At 45.1% G+C, this 23377-nt stretch overlaps 1 protein-coding gene across 1 annotated transcript in view; it reads right to left on the bottom strand.

Moving 5' to 3' along the window:
• The window catches only part of Trim71 (tripartite motif containing 71), a 68972-nt gene that overhangs the window by 16824 nt on the left and 28771 nt on the right, over positions 1-23377 (bottom strand). Inside the window, exon 2 of the mRNA XM_070007542.1 lies at positions 2101-2268. Within this exon, the coding sequence (XP_069863643.1) occupies positions 2101-2268 (168 nt within the window). The remainder of the gene's footprint in view (positions 1-2100; positions 2269-23377) is intronic.

Here is a 23377-nt window from a genome sequence, read left to right as displayed (position 1 = left end):
ACCACCAAAAAGCCAAAAGTGGTGCTGTGGCTCAAGTGGTAGAGCGCTAGCCTACCAACCTCCCCCTCCACCCCCCCCCAAAAAAAAATCTATCTCCCAAGAGTGGCTGACTCACAAAGCAAGTTATTTTCAAACAGAAAGGGCTGGCAAGATTGTGTTACCATCCATAGGATGGGATGGTTACCTCTAGCTCTCCGATCTCCCAGGTGATGGGCAGTGTCAAAGAGCACTGCTTGAGGACACCCATGTTTTGGAAGAATGGTATACGGTGGAGATGTTGACAAGGGAGAAATTGAACAGCAACCTAGAAACACCATACAGGCCATTTTAAAGAAAACATATTAATCCCAGTACCTGGGAGGCTGAGGCAGGAGGACTGGGAATCTGAGGCCAGGCTAGACTATATCAAGGGTGAGTTGGCAAACATGATGGAAACTTTGCTATAGTACTGATAGTATTTTGTTATGTCAGAAGACGGTAAAAAAAAAAATTTTTTTCCAATGACTTGAACATTAGAAAATTGGGCTCATCAGAAACAGGCTCATTTCAGTATCATGCATAGCTAAGAACATAATAAATAAAATCTCCCGAATTTCTCTGGAGCCCATGTTCTCAATTTTGTAGGACTTCTCCCCCAAAAAAAGATTTACTTTAAAAGTAAAAACCCAAAATTAACTTATTTTACTTAATACTACAAAATGTAATTATGATTCTTGTGCAATTTTTGCTAGAAACTGAACAACTTTCTTGACTTTCAACCTTATCCCCTAATATGGGGAAAACAGAGAAATTTTCTAATTCTCTAAAAGCTCAGTAAGATTTAAAAGCAGCTAGGCAGGGCTGGACTATGGCTTGGTGGTACAGTGCTTGCCTAGCATGCACGAAGCCCTGGGGTTTGATGCCTCAGTACCACATAAACAGAAAAAAAAAAAAAAAAACCCTGAAGTGGTGCTGTTGCTCAAGTGGTAGAACACTAACTAGCTTTGAGAAAAAGAAGCTGAGGAACAGTGCCTAGGCCCAGAGTTCAAGCCCCAGGACTGGCAAAAAAAAAAAAAAGGCACCTGTACACTGGTGGCTCACACGTGTAATCTTTCCTACTCAGGAGGCTGAGATCTGAGGATTGTGGTTCAAAGCCAGCCCAGGCAGGAAAGTACATGAGACTCTTACTCCAATAAACCACTAGAAAACCAGAAGTGATGTTATGGCTCAAGTAGCAGAGTGCTCACCTTGAGCTGAAGAGCTCAGGGACAGGACCCAGGCCCAGAGTTCAAGCCCCATAACCAAAACAAAAAACCCAGAAGTAGAGGTATGGCTCGAGGGATAGAACACCAATGTTGAAGGGAAAAACTAAAGGACAGTTCTTAGACATGAAGCTGAAGCCTCAGTACTAAATAAACAAACAAATAAACAAATAAATAAACACATCATTTTAAGAAATTAAGGTGGGTACCAGTGGCTCACGCCTGTAATCCTAGCTGCTCAGAAGGCTGATATCTGAGGATTGAGGTTCAAAGCTAGACCGGGCAGGAAAGTCCATGAGACTCATCTCCAATTAACCACCAGAAAACCAAAAGTGGTGCTGTGGCCCAAGTGGTAGAGCACTCATCTTGAGCTAAAGAGCTCAGTCAGAGACAGCACCCAGGCCCAGAGTTCAAGCCCTACCACCAACCCAAAAAAAAAAAAAAAAAAATATCCCAGCACGCCATTATTTAACTACACAAGGGAATTTGCCAAATTCTCAGTGTCATGCATGCCCTTCTCTGAGCCTAAAGTGAGGGAATTCAACTGACAAGGTTATTCATTGCAAGGACTTCATTACTCAGAAGAAATCAAGACTGAACCTTCAATAAAATCCCCAGCCTACTCTTCCTGCAATGCCTATGCCAACTTGGCTGTGGGAGGAGTCAAGTGGAAACCTACTGAGCAGAGGACTCAGGCAGTGTATGTGGGATCTAGCCACAAGCCTGCCATCCTCCCAAGACTGCTCACGACTCCACACTTCCTGCTTCCCACCACTGTTTGTCTGCCTATCTGTCTCCCCACATGTCCTTTGGAGAGGACAGGGTCTTGAAGGGGTCAGTGGTAGAAGAATTGACTAACCTGGATGGCTTGGCGGCCTTGCTGTGCGTCAGCCAGCAGCTGGATGGTGAGAGCCCTTGAGTCCTGTAGTGCATCCTGCAGATAGACAAAACTGTGGCCCCCATGGCGGCCCATTGTACACTCTCGGCAGATGGGCACAGAACAAGTGTCACAGTACAGATGCAGCACCTGGGAACCAAAGAGGAGACAAGCATGAATAAATGATGAGGTAGGAGGAGCAAGAAGGAAGGAAGTTAACATAGTGGTGCTCTAGATCCCAGATCCCAAATGTTCCCCTACTTCCTACCCCTATAAAAGACAGTCGGGGGCCTAAGTGTTGCAGCTTTAAGTGTAACTACAAATATCCACTGTCCTTTTCTAACACCACTACCCCAACCAAGAAATTGGGACCCACCCTTTGCTACATCTCCCCACAAAGGCAGGGATGAAACGAAGCACATACACACCCATTCAAGCACAGGAAGGTTTCTCTCTGTCTCAGCTCAATTACCCAGAAACCTTGAAAGATACTGTCATCAGACCAGTAGTCTAATTGGAAGAACCTATCCAAACGTGAGTTGCCACTACAGTCTCTGGGTGTGAAGCAAGGTCAAGTGCCAATACAAGCGACCAATTAGGGAGCTCAGTACAGTACACAAACAGAAGATCCCAGGCACTCAACCAAAAAGCTAGAGTGAGGTCAGCCAGATTCTTGCCTTCCTTCTTCCTGCCAAGTTACCCAAGAAGATGAACCTAGAAGGCAGTCAAGATAAAGCTGCTTTCTGCAGTGTTACACACTTTCCTGGGGGGAAGTGGCTGGGAGGCTGGACTGGTATAACCTGCACCTGCTGACAAAACAAGGCGCTAGCTCTCAAGAGAGTTCTACTTGGCACAGAAACTAGGCCACTCTTGTAATACATCTCTTGACAGAGCAAGGCATTTGGCACCATACTCTGTAAATGTTTGCTGGATTGTGTTCAACAGCAGAGCTTTGATGGGCATCTAGTAATCCTAGATACTCAGTAGGCTGAGATCTGGGCATCGAGGTTCAAACCAGTCTCACCAGATATGGTGAGACTCATATCTCCAATTAACCACCCAAAAAGAAAATGGGAAAGTGGCTCAGATGGTGTCAACCTTAGGTAAAAAGGCACAGAACCTAGGCCCTGAGTTCAAGCCCCAATAAAATAAATGAAAAAAACAGCAGAGCTTCCACTGGCCTTGTGTATACTTGGAGGAAAGGAAAGCTGACAGGAGACAGGTGGGAAGTAAAGCTCAACAGGACTGTTTTTCCCCAAGTACTCCAATATCCACACAAAGAAAGAAAACCTGTGATATGCTCAAGGCTACACAACCAGGACAAAGTCAGAAAACCAAGATAAGCTTTTTTTCTTTTCTTTTTTGCCCTGGGGCTTGAACTCAGGGCCTGGCCACTGTCCCTGAGACTCTGTTCATCAAGGATAGCACTCTACCACTTAAGCCACTTCTGTCTTTTTTCTGAGCAGTTTATTATTAGAGATAAGAGTCTCATGAACAGGATTTTCCTGCCCAGGCTGGCCTCACACCATGATCTTCAGATCTCAGCCTCCTGAGTAGCTAGGATTACAAGTGTGGGCCAGCTCCAACAGAAGCTTTCTAAAAAGCTTGTTCAGACAAGCACTGACTCACATCTATAATCCTAGCTAAATCCTAGCTACTCAGAAAGAAGGCTGAAATCTGAGAATCCAGGTTCAAAGCCAGCCCAGGCAAATTCTGAGACTCATGTATAATTAAACTGCAAAAGCCAAAAATGGGGTGTGGCTCAAGATCTGAAAAGGGCACAAGGGGTGCCCTGAAAGAGAGGCTGTTACTTTGTTCAATCCCCAGTACTAGCAGGGAAACAACTAAACAAATAAAATAAAAATAAATAGGGGTTGGGAAGGTGGCTTAGTGCTTGCATGAAGCCTGGGTTCCATTCCTCAGTACCACATCAACATAAAAGGCTGAAGGTGGCGCTGTGGCTCAAGTGATAGAGCAAAAGAAACTCAGGGACAGTGCCAAGCCCTGAGTTCAAGGCCCAGGAATGGCTAAATAAGTGAATAAATAAAATACTAGGAGACTAGACCCCAGTTGTTTATGCCTGTAATCCTAGCTACTCAGTAGGATGAGATCTGAGAGTGAGGTTCAAAGCTAGCCACCAGCCAGGCCAGAAAGTCTGTGAGACTTATCGCCAATTAAACACCATAAAGCCAGGAGGTAGAGCTATGGATTCAGTGGTAGAACGCTAACCTTGACCAAAAAGGTTAGGGATAATACCCATGGTCTGAATTCAAGTCCTAGGACCGACACACCAAAAAAGTTGGTTCCAAGATTGTGGATGTGGCTCAAGTTCAAACCCTAGTATGTTGTTCCCACCCAAGAGCTGTTTCTAACACATGTATGATACTGGCTATACTTGAATCATAGCACAAAACACCTACAGACACCTAGGCAGGGATCTGGAGGTCCAGTATGGAAATTTCAAGGTAATGGTGACTGGGAAACAAGCAGAGAAGAGCTGTTTCTGTCTCGTGGAGACCTGAAGGTAAACCTGAGGACCAGAAAAGTGCTATTGAAAGACCACATCCAAAGGGGCCCAGGTTAGGTGCAGAGAGAAAATGCTGCCACACTCCCCACCCCCGGGTTTTCAAGCTCTGTTGTGAACAGGTGAGCTAACAGGGAAACGGAAGATCCAATCTGGATTACGCTATTGCTCTACAAACTTCTGGATTCAGAAACGGGGAGAGAAGCAAAATTTAGGACTGTTTTGGATTTGGTAAAGAAATGGATCTGATAAGAGCAGGTTTTGCAAGCTCTGTTCAAGGAAACGTGATAAGGCTTGTAACCTTACTTCCAAATGTGATCAAGCAAAGATGCTAAGCTGGATAAATGCAGGAAAAACTCAAGACAGCCTTTAAAAAAAGAAATGTGGTACATTAAAAGCAATTCTACTAGTTTTGTCAACCCAGCCACATTCCTTCTTTTTTCTTCCCTCATCTTGTCATGGGAACAGAGGTCATTCCTGCGCTCAGGTAAAATGTGAAAGCCTTCCCCCTCCCCCACCAACAAAGTTTCTCTTAAATTAAAATATAAACCAGGTGTTGGTGGCTCATGCTTATAACCCCAGCTACTTCGGAGGCTGAGATGTGAGGAGTGCAGTTCAGTGCCAGCTCTGGGCAGGAAACTCTGAGATTCTCATGTCCAATTAGCCAGCAAAAAGCTGGAAATGGGACAGGCACTGGTGGCTCATGTCTGTTTATCCTAGCTACTCAGGAGGCTAAGATCTGAGGGTCGATGTTCAAAGCCAGCCCGGTCAGGAAAAGTCCATGAGACTCTTAACCTCCAACTAATGCCCAGAAAACTGGAGGTGGTGTTGTGGCTCAAAGTGGTAGAGTGCTAGCCTTGAGCAAAAACTCAGGGGCAGTGGCTAGGCCAAGACCAACAAAACAACAACATCATCATCACCATCAAATTAGAAAACAACATGCTTCTGAGGTCTTCTAGGGGCAGCTGTGTGGATTGCCTAGTCCCTGCTTCCTTCACCAGGCACAGTTAGGGCCAGCCTGCTACTACCTGACCGTGGGGCCATCTGTCTAGTCAACTCCTATGACTAGCCTGGCTTTCAGTCTCATTTGTAAAACAAATGGGGTTTGACTATGAAGCCCAGGGAAACCTCCCCAACCTTCAAGTGCCAAAAATCTCCTTCTTTGGGAATGTGACGATAGGAATCACAAAGCTTCAAGGTTAATTCTGAACTTACTGAATTTGAGTTTTGTTGACCCTAAAATAGAGCTTCCATTATACTGGGCATAGGCAGATACCCTGTGAATAGCCAGTCTTAAAGGATTCCACAGATGCAGTGGCCAGTAAAGAAATCAGAACAGGCAGTGTCTGTAGAATGCACAGAGCGCCCAACCCCCCCCCATGCCAGCCTTGACTCTAGACACCTCCAAAATGAGTCCAAGACCACAGTACAAGCAATCCTGCCCAGAGCCACTTGCTACGGATCAGAGCAAATCTGGACACCCACAACATTCTCTGCCCACAATGGGGAAGGGAAGGGGAGCCAGAACGGCAAGTCGCAGATAACAAAAAGCCAAGATGAATACAAGAATAGCTTCCGTGTGAAAATAAAGGCCCTGGAAATAAAGGCACATTTTTTGTAAAGAACACATTGTCCAAAATCGTAAGATATTTTAAGTCTTCTAACTATTGGTATAATAAAAAGCAAAATATTCACACTTGGTTTCCATATTCTTAAACCAAGACTGAAAAGAATCACAATGTGAGTTGCTGGAACACAATAAGTAAGGGTGTACATGGGTGAAATTTTCTTTGAAAAGAGCTGGGAGGTTATGTTAAAGGAATAAACTAGAGCTTTGCAGAAGGAACCATAGCTACAAATGTAGCAGTGGCCATAAGCCACATGAAGGAGGAAGGGGTGGGAAGAAGTCCTCTGGCGGCAGGAATTCCAGGGCCTGGTGTAGCCTGTTTGGGGCTCCCAGGGCAGATGCGTGGACACGCCCCTTCGAGCCTGGCGACAATCTGGCTGCTCCAGCTAAATGGAGGCAGCTTGACCTCTAACCCTGCAAGTGACCACCCCCCTTCCCTTCCCCCCAGCTTCCAGAAGGTCCTACCCTCTGCCTTCCTCTCCCAAAATTTCTAAAATACCAGGCAGAGACAAAGACCTAGGAATGTAGGCCCAGCAGGAAAGGAACTAAGGGTGGGGGAGGTTAAAGGAAAAATAAATAAAAACACAAAGTAGGCAGGTTTGCCTCAGCCAGTATTGAAATAAAATGGGCTTGCTCATGAACAAAGTGTGTGTGCATGTGATTTGTGTGTGCACATGCATGTGCTCCTGTGTGCACTCCCAAAATCTAGCCTGATAATACTGGGCCAGCATCAAGCTCACACATCCTGGGGCTCTTTTAAGAACTGGGTTTACAGGTTTACCTTTTTTTTCTGGGAAAAAAAAATCACACTAAAGGAGGGCAAGGGCAGCCTCTCGTTTCATGACGCTGTAAACTGGTTTTTAGATTAATCTGGTGTCCCTTAAAATGATGCAGGACAGACTTTAGTAGCCCTTCCAAGCACAAAGGCGGAGCAGTGAGCCACACAAAATAGATCTCCCCCCACACTGTGTTTTACCCACTTCCCACTCCAACAGCAGCAGGGCCGCAAGAGTCTTAACCTGTGTGTGCCTTCTAGAGGCACACTCAACACTTAAAAGTTGAGAAGTCTAAGCAACACTCAAAACCAAGCTTTCCCTGATTTAGACAGACTCCAAAACCCAAAGCCAACCCCTCAGATGCAGCAGCTCTGGCCTGGCTTTACCCCCAGCAGGGTATGGAAGCCTCAGGGCAGGTCCGATCACCACCAGGTTCAGGACAGAACCCAATGAAGGAGAAATTATTCTTACTTTTTATTTTTTAAATTATAGATAAGAAACACTGGGCTGGGAAGGTGGCTCAGTGGTAGAGCGCTTGCCTTGCATGCATGAGGCCCTGGGTTCGATTCCTCTGTACCATATAAGCAGAAAAGGCCAGAAGTGGCGCTGTGGCTCAAGTGGTAGAGTGCTAGCCTTGAGCTGTGAGCTGAAGAGCTGAGGGACAGCGCCCAGGCCCAGAGTTCAGGCCCCACAGGATCGACAAAAAAAGAAAAAAGAAATGCATCCACACAAACACAAAAAGATGCACACAAGTGGAAAAACTTTCTCCTGCCTGAGACTTGAAGGCAACCTGGACAACATGAGACCTCTTTCAAAACAAGAAAAGAAAACAAAACATAGAACAACAACAGGGGCTGGGGGTTTACGCCAGCGGAAGGGCGCCCGTGAATTGGGGGCTGGGCACTGCCCCTGAGCTTTTGCTCTCAAGGCTGGTGCTGTCACTTGAGCAATACTTCCACTTTCAACTTGTAGATGGAGATAAGTCTCGTGGACCTACCTGCCCAGGCTGGCTTTCCAACTGTGATCCCCAAAACTCAGCCTCCTGTATAGCTAGAATTACAAGCATGAGCTACCTGCAACTAGCTCCATTGTGGGGGGGGGGGGGGGATACCTTGAACTCAGGGCCTGGGTACAGTCCCTGAGGTTTTTCTCTCCCATTCACCTCAAGGCTAGCTTCTGCCACATGAGCCACAGCACTATTTCTGGCTTTTTGATCCTTAGATCTCAGCCTAAGGAGCTAAAGCTACACACTGGCTCTCAGCTGTTTCCTCATTTTGGGAGGGAGGCAGAGGAGACAAAACTCAAAAGCAGGGGCTGGGAATATGACTTAGTGGTATGAATGAGGTGGTATGCATGAAGACCTGGGTTCAGTTCCTCAGTACCGCATACACAGAAAAACCCAGAAATGGTGCTGTGTGGTTCAAATGGTAGTGTGCTAGCCTTGAGCAAAAGCAGCTCAGGGACAGTGCCCAGGCCCGGCAAAATAAACAAACAAATAAATAAATACATAATCACAAGCAATGCTGTTGAAAATATCCTTGGTAGCATAATCTAAATACACTGAACTGCTCAAACTTTTGATAGAATAGCCATCGGGGCAAACATACTTGCAATTTCAAGTACTAAGTATTCCCAAACTTAAATACTTCAAGTCAGTTCTGCCCCCATCTCTGTGAACAGCAAGTGGAAATAACAGCCAACATAGTGGAAATAAGAGTCTCTCTGGGGTGCACACACACACAGCAACAGGGAACTTCTCCAGGTACAGGGTTAAGATCTACCTCAGACAAGTTAGAAGGCCTGCGTGGAAGCTGAAAGGCTTAGGCTTGGGGTGTTCCAGGGAGAGAGGGAAATGGAGGACAGGAGAGGGGGAGGGGATGGCTAGAAAGAGAAGCAGCCCGTGCAAAGAAAGCCTTGCTGGGTTGTTTGCATTCTTAGTACAGACTGCTGAAGAGCTTTTCCCAAATGCTGGGAACAGTTAGGGAAGCAAGCCTGCTTGATCGGGCATCTTTAGAAGTAGATGGGGGGAAAGGGTCTTAGGTGAAAGAAAATGAGGGTGTTAAGAACTAAAAACAAAACAACATGAACCCTATAGGTGCTAGCCAATTTTCAGTGAGACAAACATTACAGGACCCATATAACCCCTAAATCTACTTTGTCCAGGTTGAAAATCCAAGGTGTAGGACTGGGAAGGTGGCTCAGTGGTTGAGTGCTTGCCTTGAATGCATGAGGCCCTGGGTTCGATTCCTCAGCATCACATAAGCAGAAAAGAGCAGAAGTGGCGCTGTGGCTCAAGTGGTAGGGTGCTAGCCTTGAGCTGAAGAGCTGAGGGACAGTGCCCAGGCCCAGAGTTCAGACCTCATGGAAGAGGAAGGGGAGGGAGGGAGGGAGGGAGGGAGGGAGGGAGGGAGGGGAAAATCTAAGGTGTTCTGGAAATTAAATATTTTCACAGAAGCTACTTGACAAAAAAATAGCGAAGAAGCTGACAATGGAATCTTTGAAAATCACTAAGAGGACCGGGTAGAGTCAAGAAGTAACAGTTAAATCTCCAGCACCATGACATCCTTTAGAAAATAAAAAGTCAAAACTGGGCTCCAGCAGCTCAAGCCTGTAATCTCAGGAGGCTGAGATCTGAGGATCAAGATTCAAAGCCAGCTCGGGCAGGGAAGTCCAGGAGACTCTTTTCTCCAATAAACCACCAAAAAACGCAAAGTGGCCCTGTGGCTCAAGTGATAGAGTGCTAGCCTTGAGCTGAAGAGCTCGGGGACAGCGCCCAGGCCCAGAGTTCAAGCTACATGGCCAACAAAAATTAAAAAAAAAAATAAAAATAAAAATAAATCGAGTAAGTTTGAAGTACTCTCACCATAAAAATGTTATATATGGACTGTAATCTTAGCACTCCAAGGTAGTTCAAACCTGGGCTGTGTAGCAAGACCCTACCTCAGAATCCCAAGAGTTTGTGAGACAACTCATGTGCTCAACATGGTCAAATCTACAGTGCAGCAGTATTTCTTAACATTGTATATCTTGCATAAAATTCTGTGTATATGTGCTGGTCCTGGGACTTGGAACTCAGAGCCTCACACTTTAAGTTAACTTATTATTATTATAAAGATGATATACAAGAGCTAGGAACATGGCATAGTGGTAAAAATGCTTGCCTAGCATGCATGAAAACTCTGGGTTCTCTATTCCTCAGCACCACATAAACAGAAAAGGCCGGAAGTGGGTGCTGTGGCTCAAGTGATAGTGTTTGCCTTGAGCTGAAGAGCTGAGGGTTCAGCACCCAAGCCCAGAGTTCAAGCTCCATGACGGACCCCAAAAAAAAAAGTTTCTCCTGGGGGAGAGGTAATAGGAGAAAACAAAGGAGGGGGTAACAATACTCGATAGGAAATGGACTCATGACCTTACTCATGTAACTGTAACCCCTCTGTACAGTATCTTTAAAATAAATTTTTTTCAAAAACTAAAAAAAAAGTACAGATGATATACAGAGGAGGGATTACAATGACACGTGTCAGATAATGTGTGCATCTCCTTTCATACAGTGTCTCCCGTGCCTTCAATCTCTCCCAGTCCCTCCCTCCCTCCCCACAAGTTGTATAGTTCACTTTCATCTGTGTCCAATCAGCTCCATTGCTGCACTTTTTCCACCCTCTCTCCCTTGAGTTCTTTCTGTTCTGGCCTCCTAAAGATACATACTTGAATATATCACACATACATAAAACAATTATCAAAACATAAAACTTTTAAAAGAGATCTCATTTCCATACCTTCATATAAATATGAAGAAAGCCTCATACTCTTGTTTAGCTTTTTCACTCTAGGTTGGTGTTATACCACTTTAGTCACAGCTCCACTTCTGACCTTTTGGTGGTTAATTGGAAATAAAGAGTTTCACAGACTTTTAAGCCTGGAATGGCTTTTGAACAGCTATCCTCAGATCCCAGACTCCTAAATAAGTAGGATCATAGGCATGAGCCAGTGTCAGACTTCATGCATACATTTTTTTCATAAGTGATTTTCAAAAAACCAGAAGTATTATGACTTTCACTATAGCATTTAGTGAATGTTTACGACCAGTATTTCTACAGAAATAAAATTACTTATATTCATGTACTAGTTATGCTCATTATTTGGGGGTGTTCTTACATGTATTTTGCATAAGCACAGTAGTACCTTTCTAAAGTCAGGAGTTCTGAATGCTGAGGCATTTGTGACTAAGGATCATATCTGAGACTTCTGTAAAGAAGTAGCATCCAAAAAAAAAAAAGTAGCATCAAGTCCAAAGCTGGTGACTCACACCTGTAATACTAACTATTGAAATCTTCTAAGGACTGAGGTTCAAAGCCAGCCTGAGGCAAGAAAGTCCATGAGACTCTCATGTCCAATAAACTATCTCCCCCAGCCCCCACACACACAAAAAAAGCCAAAAGTGGAGTTATGGCTCAAATGGTAGAGCGCCAGCCTTGAGCACAAAATCTCAGGGACAGTGCCCAGCCCCTGAGTTTAGCCCCAACCCTCCCCGCTCCACCCAAAAAAAAAAAAAGCATCAACTATTGAAGTATTGAGTTTTGTGTTTTGGGTTTGTTGTTGGTTTTAAGGGGGGGAAAAACCATCTTCCTAAGTTTCACCCTGTGTGCTGGTGTGTCCTCCTGCAGACCCAAATCATGCAGCAAACAGAACATGTTGGTGCACACTAACCCAGCTACTCAGGTGGTTGAGACAGGAGAATCAGGAGTTCAAGAGCCACTAGCAAAAAGGCAAGAAGATCCCATCTCAAAACAAAAGAACTGGGAATGGGGTGCTGGTGGCTCATAAATTTAATGTGCTCAGGAAGCCAAGATGTAAGGATCAGAGTTCTAACCCAGCCTATGCAGGAAAGTTTGTGAGACTATTTCCAATTAACCACCAAAAAGTCATAAGTGGAGCTGTGGCTCAGGGAGTAGAAGACTAGCCACACAATAGATCAGGGACAGAAGTGAGGGAAGGTAGACATGGAAATAAAGCAAGTGGTAGGGTAAAATAGGTTTGAGTTCAATCTCCAGTCCTGTTTCAAACAAACACACACCCCTGAGGTATGGTAGGACATTCTAGAATTGTTTTACAAATACGGTTTTAGTTTACTTAAATCAAAATTTGTATGCATGTGCACACACATGTATATAGATACCAGGACTTCAACTCAGGGCCTGGACACTATCCCTTAGTTTTATTACTCCAGGATGGAGCTCTACCACTTGAGCCACAGCTCTACTTCTGGCTTTGGTGGTTATAGTGCCACAGATTTTCCTGCCTGTGTCGAACCTTGATCCTCAGATCTCAGCCTCCTGAGTAGTTAAGATGACAGGTGTAAGCCATATGCATCCAGTTTAAATCACTTTTTTATTTGGTGGTACTTGAGTTCTGAACCCAGGGCCTTGCACAGTTACTAAGTAGATACTCTATTTGAACTGGGTTCCCAAAACATTCCTAGTCAAATAAAACTAAATTTAAGGTGAGTGCCTCATAACTATAATCCTAGCTTCTTAGGAGGCTGAGATCTGAGAATCCTGGTTTAAAGCCAGATTGGGCAGCAAAAATCAGTGGATTCTTATCTCCAATTAACAACAACAACAACTAAATAAACTAAATAACCTGTATTTAACAACAACTAAATAAACTGTATTAAAAAAAAAAAAACAAGGGGCTAGGAAGGTAGCTCAGTGGTAGAGCGCTTGCCTTGCATGCATGAGGCCCTGGTTCGATTCCTCAGCACTACATAAGCAAAAAGAAAAAAAAAAGCTGGAAGTGGCAATATGGCTCAAGTGGTAGAGCGCTAGCCTTGAGCTGAAGATCTGAGGGACAGCGCCCAGGCCCAGAGTTCAGGCCCCACGACTGGATCCAAAAAATAAAAAATAAAAACCAAAAAAACAAGAACTGGAAGCATGGATCCCTTAGTACAGTGCTTGCCTAGCAAGCTGTAAAACCGGAGTTCAGACAGCAATACTACAAAAGTAACTTCCACATCAGCGGAATTGTGTCAAAGTTAAGAAAATGAGTTACTGGGGCTGGGAAGGTGGCTCAGTGGTAGAGCGCTTGCCTTGCATGCCTGAGGCCCTGGGTTTGATTCCTCAGCACCACGTAAGCAGAAAAAAAAGCCAGAAGTGGCGCTGTGGCTCAAGTGGTAGAGCGCTAGCCTTGAGCTGAAGAGCTGAGGGACAGCACCCATGCCCAGAGTTCAGGCCCACGGGGAGAGGGAGAGGGAGAGAGAGAGAGAGAGAGAGAGGGAGAGGGAGAGGGAGAGGGAGAGGGAGAGGGAGAGGGAGAGGGAGAGGGAGAGGGAGAGGGAGAGGGAGAGGGAGAGGGACTGACACTACACAAATCCTTTTGGGGGGGGGGTGGGAGTGGGGGGAGAACCGGTCCTGGGGCTGGAACTCTAGGCCTGGGCACTGTCCCTCAGCTCTTCAGCTCAAGGTGAGAGCTCTTATCACTTGAGACACAGCGCCACTTCCAGTTTTCTGGTGGTTAATTGGACTTTACCCAGGCTGGCTTTGAACTGTGATCCTCAGATCTCAGCCTCCTTGGTGGTTAGAATTACAGGCATGAGCCACGGGTGCCCAACTGCAATTATACAAATCTTAAAGACAGAGGGGGATTTGACCCCCAAGTACATGATAGCCATGTGTGGAAATGATCACCATGAAACCTTTTTGTGCAATAACAGTAATAAAAAATATATACAGCACTGTAATTACTCGAAGGGAAACCTAAGTGTGGGTGAGATAAGCGGACAGGGATGAGCTTGGGGAGCAGTTCAAGAGTGATGGACATGCTTTATTCTCTTTCTCCCTTTTCCTGGGGAGGGCATGGGGGGAGGAAGGAGGTTGTGAGGCTTGAATTCAGGGCCCGGGCACTGTCCCTGAGCTTTTTCACTCAAGGCTACCGCTCTGCCAACTCTGAACCACAGCACCACTTCCAATTTTCTGGTTGTGAATTGAAGTCCGGAGTCTCATGGACTTTCGTGCCCTGGCTGGCTTTAACCACCACCACCAAAGGATGGTCATACACCACTAGCCCAGATATTGATGGTAGCTATGGAGCATTTCCTTGCTTGTATAACCTAATATATTCCTTGAGCCCCTAATAGCCCCACATAATTTACTTCTAATAGGTTGCTACCATTTTTCCATAATGTTCCCATTAGGTATTATTTTTTGGTGTGCCCTCCACTACAAAATACCTTAAATTCTATCTTGAAAGACCCAAGTGTAGACTAACTCCCTGGAGATTTTGAGACAATTAGAACCCCAAGTCGGACTTACAGCACCACAGGCCCTCAGCGGTCACTGAGCCCGATGAAATCATTAAGTGCCCCAGCTGCCACCCAGCATGCATCTGACCTCTGATATACTAATGAGCAGCCTGCACTGTGTCCAGCCACAAAGAAGAGATGTCTCAACACTGACATTGCTGCCCACATTCGTAAATTACAGATTTTCAAATGCAGACCTAAAAATAAATTTTGAATGACAAAGATACTCTCAAAGCTGTAAAGTGAAGCCCAATTAACCCACTATATAGTTGGGAGCTGGCTTAGGGAAAAAAAAACTGCAGACTCTGTAGATGGCTATGTAACAGATCTTACCTCTTCACCAGTGAACAACAGTCTGCGCAAAACCCTTCAGCAGTAGACTGTGTATGTGGCGGAGGAACTGGGTCAGACACGGACAGACAGGAACAGGCACAGACAGACAGACAGACAGGGACACAGAGACCGACAGACACAGACAGACAGACAGACAGACAGACAGACAGACAGACAGACAGACAGACAGACAGACAGACAGACACAGACACACACACCACAGAGGGACAAGCATTCATCACCACAGAAAACTCAACTAACAAATTTATAAATTTTAAGAAACCACATTTCTCTACTTGCTTTTGTCAGTGCAAGGATTTGAACTTAAGGGACTCACGTTTGTTTGCTCAGATGGAGCTCTACCCACATGACATTTAAATGTCTGAGACCAGGACTAGAACTTACCACCAAATGTTTTCACTCGCTCACTGCTAGCAGTCTACCAACTGAGCCACACTTCCAGCCCCTAACACTTCAATTTTTTTTTTTGGGGGGGGGGGGGGTCGGTCGTGGGGCTTGAACTTTGGGTCTGGGCGCTGTCCCTCAGCTCTTCAACTCAAGGTGAGCCCTCTACCACTTGAGCCACAGTGCCATTTCTGGTTTTCTAGTGCTTAATTGTTTTGTTTTGTTTTTTGGGTCCGGTAGTGGGGCCTGAACTCTGGGCCTGGGCGCTGTCCCTCAGCTCTTCAGCTCAAGGCTAGTGCTCTACCACTTGACCCACAGTGCCACTTCCGGCTTTTTTCTTTTTTCTAGTGCTTAATTGGAGATAGGAGTCTCAAGGACTTTCCTGCCCAGGCTGGCTTTGAACCGTGATCCCAGATCTCAGCCTCCTGAGTAGCTAGGATTATAGGTGTGAGCCACCAGAGCCCAGCTAACACTTTTTTTTTTTTTTTAAGTTCTTTCTGCCAAGTGCTGGTGGCTCACACCTATAATCTTTGAGGCTAAGTCTGAGAATCATGGTTTCAAGCCAGCCCAGAAAGATGAATCCCTGGGGTTCTTATCTCAATTAATCAGCAAAAAGCTGGAAACAGAGGGACAGCTCAAGGTCTTGGGTTCAAGTCCCAGTATCAACAGTAACACATACAGGCACAGTTCTCTTCTTATTCCAGCAAGTTTGTGCCTTATGAAGCTAGACCCTACATTACTCAGTTGCCTCTACCTGGCTAGCATAGTGAATGTGGGGTGGAGAGGCTGGGGTTGGGGGTGATGAACCTTCTATTCTTGGGGGTGGGGAGTGCGTCAGTCAGAGATCGCATCCTTATCAATGTTAAATGCTGACTGCCTTCCAAGCAACCCTCCAAATGGAAGCTAACCAAGTATTTATTGCTGAAGAAATTTTGTTTAAATTCAAAGTTGTTCATAGGCCAGAATTATTTAAACCAGGAAAGAGACCATTCCTAGGAAGTGGTAGATGAGGTAGAAGAGGCACACATTTTCTCTTAAGGCCATGAAGTGCCCTATCACATTTTCAGGGCTCTAGTAGGGGGTGCTGGATGGATCTCTGATGCAAGGAATTTGTTGTCAAGCCCCAAAACTCCTTGTACAGGGGCTGGGAAGGTGGCTCAGCAGTAGAGTGCATGCCTTGCAAGCATGAGGCCCTGGGTTCGATTCCTCAGCACCACATAAACAGAAAAAGCCGGAAGTAGCACTGTGGCTCCAGTGGTAGAGCGCTAGCCTTGATCTGAAGAGCTGAGGGACAGCACCCAGACCCAGAGTTCAGGCCCCATGACCAGCAAAAAAAAAAAAGACTCCTTGTACAGCTTCAATTGATATGGACAGCTCTCAGTCAAAGGCTACACTGTAACTGTCTTTCCACCAAGTTATAGTCTCTGGCCAGAGCTCCCTCAGCAAGTGAGCTGTGTTTTCTGCTAATTTTTAACCTACTTAAAAGCAAATTTAGGGCTTAGAGCTAAGAACCTTGGGAGATTAAGAAACAACTCAAGCTTAGACAAAGCTCTCAGATAGATGGCAGTTGGGAGCTCCACCGTCCTGCTCTCCAGGCGTAATTATTAACAGCACCGTCTTCATACTCAAATGACCCAGCGTGAAAAACAACTGCAAGTCACCGAAAAGAAAGGATTTGTAAGACAAAGACAAATGAACTCTTCCTAAGTTCTCTTCCTCCCCTCCTCCACCACCTTTCTCCTCTTCTTCCTCTTCCTCCTTATGGCTTCAAGGCATCTCTGCCTACTATCTTCATTTCTTTGTGTAAGTCCCTCTGAGTGTGGGCTAAATCTAGTGTCTTGCTTCCCACGCACAGAGCACACAACTACCAACAGGATGAAGCCTGCTCATCTCATGGAGTCAATAGTGGCTGTATGGAGAAGCCCTTAGAGCTCTCTTTTGAAATGGAGAAAACAATAAGAAGTGTCAAGGAAGTGAGGTCAATTTCCAGACAACAGCCACTGAGGAACGGAGGGCCATCCACAACAATGCCCTACAGAACCAGAACCTGCCCAAGTCAAGCCTAAGAGGGGCAGGCCATCCTGATTGACACCTTGTTGTCTGCCACAGGAAAGAATTTAAAGAGCAGGAGCTGGGGCCATCTTCACCACCTTTCTCCCCTGTTCTAATGAAGTAAATGCAGGAATTCTGTCTACAGCCAGGAAGCCATGATGGTTTGAGAACGTAGTGTTTTCAAAGTTTTATTTTGTTTTGCTGGTCAGTCCTGGGCTTGAACTCAGGGCCTGGGCTGTCCCTGAGCTCTCTGTGCTCATGGCTAGTAACACTTTTGGCTTTTCTAAGTGGTTTACTGTATTGGAGATTAGAGTTTCATGGACTTTCTTGCCTGGGCTGGCTTTGAACTGCAATCCTCAGATCTCAGCCTCCTGAGTAGCTAGGGTTACAGGTTTGAGACACCAGTGCCCAGATTCAAACTTACTTCTTTCTTTCTTTCTTTCCTTCCTTGCTTGCTTTTTCTTTCTTTTGCCAGTTCTGGGGCTTGAACTCAGGGCCTGGGCACTGTGCCTGAGCTTCTTTAGTTAAAGGTAGCATTCTACAGTGGTAACTTGAGCGACAGCTCCACTTCTGGCTTTTTCTGTTTATGTGGTACTTAGGAATGAAAGGAACCCAGGGTTTCATGCACGCTAGGTAAGCAATCTATCACGAAGCCAGCCCCTCAAAGTTAATTCTTAATCTCAATTTCTTGTGATTTACTTTTGCTTTGCCTTCAATCACATATATCCTTCTAATGATGTCAGATTATTCTTATCCAAGAGGGAAAAAAGACTGGCAGCAGATAAAGTGAAATGAAAATTACATTAGGCAAGATAGGAAATATCAAAATTTGCCAGCAAACTTGTACAAAATGCCTCTTTTGGGGCTGGGAAGGTGGCTCAGTGGTAGTGTTTACCCTGCATGCATGAGGCCTTAGATTCGATTCTTCAGCACCACATAAGCAGAAAACAGAACAGGCCAGAAGTGGTATTGTGGCTCAAATGGTAGGGCACTAGCCTTGAGCAGAAGAACTCAAGGACAGCACCCAGGCCCAGAGTTCAGGCCCCACAACAGACAAAAACAAACAAAATGCCTCCTTCCCTTTCAGCAGAACTTCAATTACTGGCCAGAAGATGCTACCATGCAGGCTTTCAGTCCAAGAGGCAAGGCAGAAATGGCCTCCAAGAGACAGATGGGGAAGAGTAATCAAGTTAAAAGTAACAGCAAAGTGGCCTTAAGTAGAGGGAAGAACTGGGGGTGAGGCTCAAGTCCCTCAGCAAATGCCTAGCAAATACAAGGCCCTGAGTTCAATCCTAGTACCACCAAACTGAGAGAGAGAGACAGAGACAGAGACAGAGACAGAGACAGACAGAGAGAGAGAGAGAGAGAGAGAGAGAGAGAGAGAGAGAGAGAGAGAGAGAGAGAGAGAGAGAGAGAGAGAGAGAGAGAAGAGTAAAGGAAAACTCAATGGAATAGAGTCAGGCTTTTCAACAGGGGTACATGTGGTAAGTGGGAACACTGGGGGGACAGGGACTGCCAGTTCTAGTCATGTGGTCATGGAAAAGGACTAGGGTATGCTTTGGGACATCTGGTGCTTGGTCAAAAAGCTGAATTCAAAGTCTGGGTGCTGGTGGCTCACACCAGCTACTCAGAAGGCTAAAATCTGAGGATGGGGTTCAAAGTCAGCCCAGGCAGGAAGTCTATGAAACTTGTATCTCCAATTAACTACCTGAAAAAAAAAGAAGTAGGGCTGTGGCTCAAAGTAGTAGAGCACTTACCTTGAGCAAAAGAGCTCAGGGATAATGCCTAGGCCCTGAGTTCAACACCCCCCACCCCAAAAAAAATCTGAGTTCAAATCTAGATCAGATCATTCTCCCAGTATCCTGTTCTTAAGTTAGCTCCTGAGTTAGTTCTACTTCTTCCCTCAAAAGAGATATTCTAGGAAAAGTGCACAAAAATCCTTATGTTGATGGCAGTTCTAACAAAAAGGTGAGCAGTCCTGTGACCTGTAAAAGATCCAGCTTGCCAGGATAGCAAGTTAAAATCAAACTGTGTCTGCAAGGCTGGCGTGATGGCAGCATTCTCCAGGGCTATTATTCTGTTTGCCCACTGAAAGAATGTTTGGGGGAGGGGGAGGACGGACTAAGAGTCTGTAAGTAAGATTGGGAAAAGGTGTACTGAGTGACAACCTCTGACCTCATGGCCCATTTCCTTTCTCTGTGGGTTAGGGCCCACCCAAGGTACCACCCTCACTCTGGAGGCACCACAGCACCCACCCCTCTACTATCAGAGGTTATTGTCTGTGCCTTGGTAACGGTCACCGGCAGCAGGATCAACTATAGGCTTGGGGGAATGAGGAAAATACTGGGCCAGAGTTGCAATTCTGGCCAGCTTCTGGAGAAGTCAGGTGGCAGTCTCCAAGCAGGGATAGGAATGGGTGGGGGATAAAGGGTCCAAATAAGGGAGACTGAATTTCTATGCTGCATACCAGCACCAAAACTGATGTCCAGGCTCTACTTAGGATGGCACCTACACAATGTCTACCCTGTCTTTATTTGCTCCTTTGTGCTGTGTGCCAGCCTTCTGGACTGCAGGTGTAAGCACCTCGGAGGAGGTAGTTCCCCATCCCTCTGGCCAGCTCTGAGCTCATACATTCTCTATAGTGCAGTTGCTACTAGTTTTATCCCATCCCTTAATCTGAAAGCTTCCCTCCTGGAGAGCAGAGCCCTCTGGGGAGCCTCTTCTCCCAAATATCCTTGAGCCTGCCACCACCTTGCAGACCACCAGAAAGCCACAGGCCTGTTTTTCCTACAGTTGCTCTCCACACAGAGGAGAGGCTTTTAAAAGGTCAAAGACCATGTCACCACCCTCCTTAAACTCTATGGGTGCTTCCATTGTGCTTCCTGCAGGCCACTCACTACAAGTGTCAGCCATCTGGACTTCTTGCTGTTCCCTCTGCCAGGGGCTCCATTCCCTCTACAGAAGAGCCAGGACCCCTGCAGCTACTAGTGTCCCAACAGGACAGGCTAACTATACTCTGGCTTCCCCCAAGTCCCCTCTCACTTCAGTGGTGCCTGTCCCCCTCCCCTCTATTCCTTTCTTGCCCTTTAGAGATGAGTCTCCCTGTGTACATACTGCCTATGTGAGATGTGTGTTCAGCTCACCCATTCCTTTCCTCGGGGTATTTTCCACTCTTCAAGCTGTGGAAGGAAGTCTGCTTGTTCAGTGTCTGTATGCTGACTATAAGGTAAGTACTCCAAAACTGGGAGTTTTCTGTCTTGTTCAATTACTTCAATTCTAAAGCTGGGTAGCAATGGCTGCCATGCCTGTAATCAAAGCTACTCAGGAGGCTGAGATCTGAGGATCTTGGTTCAAAGCCAGCTAGGGTAGTCAAGTCCGTGAGGCTCTCCTCTCCAATTAACCACCAAAAAAGCTGGAAGTGGAACTGTGGCTCAAAAGGCAGAGCTCTAGCCTTGAGGAGAGGGAAGGAAAATAAAAGCTCAGGGACAGCACCCAGGCCCTGAGTTCAAGCCCTAGGACCAGAGGGGAAAAAGGCTACACAGATTACTTGAGATCAGAAGCTTAAAGCTAATGTCCATCAAAGTGGGACTAGTTAAATAATTACTACATCATAATCACTGGGTTTTAAAAATAAGATATTCTGGGTTTGTGAAATTCACTAAGAGAGACAAAGTAATGCATAGGATGCTATTGTTCATGGAAAAGAAAAAAGAAAAACAGGGACAAGTACTTTTTGCCGATCAAACTTTCAGTGCCCATGTTGAATACCAACATCAAATGAGTGTTTGTGCAGTTACTTACAGAGTTTAAGGAAACTGCAGCCAGGCCCTGGTGGCTCCACACCTGTAATCCTAGCCACTCAGAAAGCTGAGATCTGCAGGTTGAAGCCAGCCTGGGCAATAACATCCATGAGATGTTTATCTCCACTAAATGACAAATAATAATTTTTTTAAAAATTAATGAAACTACAAAAGCTTTTGTTATTCCTTTCATATTCCTACAAGATTCACCAAGACCACACAATACATCTTTATCAATTTATACTTAATACAGGATGTTAACATGTGGAAAAGAACTGAATATGATTAAATCCACAGTATTTTTTTTTCCCAAAGCGCCTAAATCAGAATGATTCAAACTATTAGTAGTTTACCACTAGTTAGGATAACTAGATCTCAAACTCCTGAGTAGCTAGGATTACAGGAATGAGCCACTGGTACTCAGGCTCAAAGGGAAATCTAATATAGGCTAAGTATCTCAGTAAGTATTCACTCCGGTCCAGCCCTTTGCTGAACTTGTTTTATCCACCATGTTATGAGATGGATGGCTACGGATATCATCCTTGCCTCATACATGAAGAAACCATTAGACTTTGTTGCCTCTGCTTAAAGTTAGAGCGTAAAACCTGGCAGAGTAAAATCTCCGGCCAAATACTGAGGGCCTAGGCTCTCATCCTATTGCTTTTACAGAGCAACTTAACTCTATCTCAAACTGCTTCAAACTCCTCCTAGTAGTAGAAAATGTGGAGCTGTGCTGTGTTTCTCAACACATCAACTACCACGTTCCCTCTGGACAGAGGACACAGCCCTCAATGTTCTTGTCCAAGAGGTGCCCCAGGAGATCCAAATTAGGCTATGACACCCTCCCTGCCCCAATTTCACTTGTGACCCCATAATCCAAAAGACTGCCCAGACTGCCCCCAGGGAATCTGTGTTCAATTTAGTCCAAGGGAGAGGGCAAATGATAAAACAGCTAGTCCAAGATGGCAGTTGGTCCAATACAGGGCCTTTGTTCCTGCAGCTTCCTTGCACAGGCTCCAGTACATTCCCTCTCCACTGAGTAAGTTTCTTGCAGACAGGAAGTGAACAGAAAATTCTTTCCTGACTCCCCTAAAAGTGACAACTGTGGTGAAGCTAGGCTGGCAACACCAGCCTTTCTTTTTCTCCCTCTTGTAATTTTAATACCTTCCAACCCCTATATTGCCACCCTGAAACTCTTGAGGTCCAAATAATTAAGTTCTCCATAATAAAGGTCACACAGAGCTAATTAACTTAGAAAACTGCCTTCTCCCTCAACTCCCTGTTACCACAACCAGCAGGAAGGAAAGGTGTGCCAACCAAAAAGACATCCATCAACCAGATATTCAGCTAAGCAATTCCAATCCTGATTCCAATTCTGCAAATCTCCCAGCAGCCATATCAATTGTGTTCAGTTCCATTACAAACTGAATTCTGTCCCTTCACTGAAACTCAAATCTCACCATCCATTTAGGAATTTTCTTAAAAAGTGAAAGTGAGGATAGAATTGAGACCTAACACTTATTAACACAAGAACAAACTTTTCCCCATCCCTCCCCCTAAGAAACATCACTAGAATGCTTTAAAAGGCACAAGGTAAACTAAAGAAAAGATATTCTCTTTAAAAAAAATTATTTCAGAATCCCCAAAATCCATAGATAAAAAGAATTTTTAAAAACTTTGCACTTCATATTTTGGTGAAAAATAACTTTTCTACTTAAATGCTAAATAACACATAAACACCCCACCCACAATTTGGATTTCTTATCAGGGTAGGTAAAGGGAACCTGAGAGATGACTTAAGATTTGGGGATCTGATCAATGCAATGTGTGTGTTAGGGGCCGAGCAAAAGGTCAAAAGGAAATGATTAATCCCATGGAACAGGGGGATGGGCCGGGAACTAGTTCCCTTACAAACAGCTCACTAATAAGGTCAAAAACACACTCTCCTTAGCAGGGCTTGCTTTCTTGCCAGTCTCTACTCAGTATTCCACTTAAACATGCACTTTTTTAAACTCCAAAGAACTAAATCTACACAGGCTAGTTTTCTCAGAGGTTATTTTGAGTTGATGACTACATTCTTGCTGTGACAAAAGGGAATAAAGTAGGGCAGAGAATGACTCTAGTCATCAGGATGACTATGACATTCTAAGATAATCTCCATTTCTGGCAGGAACCATGGCGGTCATTAGTGGAAGAGAGAGGATATGGAACCTATTTAAAAGAAGTTACTAGCCAACACATACAATATCCCTTTGAAATACTATGACATCAACACTGCAAGCATATAAATAGGTCAAACTCAAGCAGGGGAGGAAAATGTCTTAAAAATCCACTGAGCTTTTCCTACTCCCACTAAACACTTGTTTAGTGTTTCACACACACAAAATAAATTAATTACACATAACTGCCCCTTCAAATCCTGTCCTCCTATATATAGGAAACTTCAGA

The sequence above is a fragment of the Dipodomys merriami genome, unplaced genomic scaffold (assembly GCF_024711535.1).
Source record: "Dipodomys merriami isolate MVZ:Mamm:240054 unplaced genomic scaffold, mDipMer1.0.p SCAF_7, whole genome shotgun sequence".
Lineage (NCBI taxonomy): Eukaryota > Metazoa > Chordata > Mammalia > Rodentia > Heteromyidae > Dipodomys > Dipodomys merriami.
This window is presented reverse-complemented; position numbering and strand designations above follow the sequence as displayed.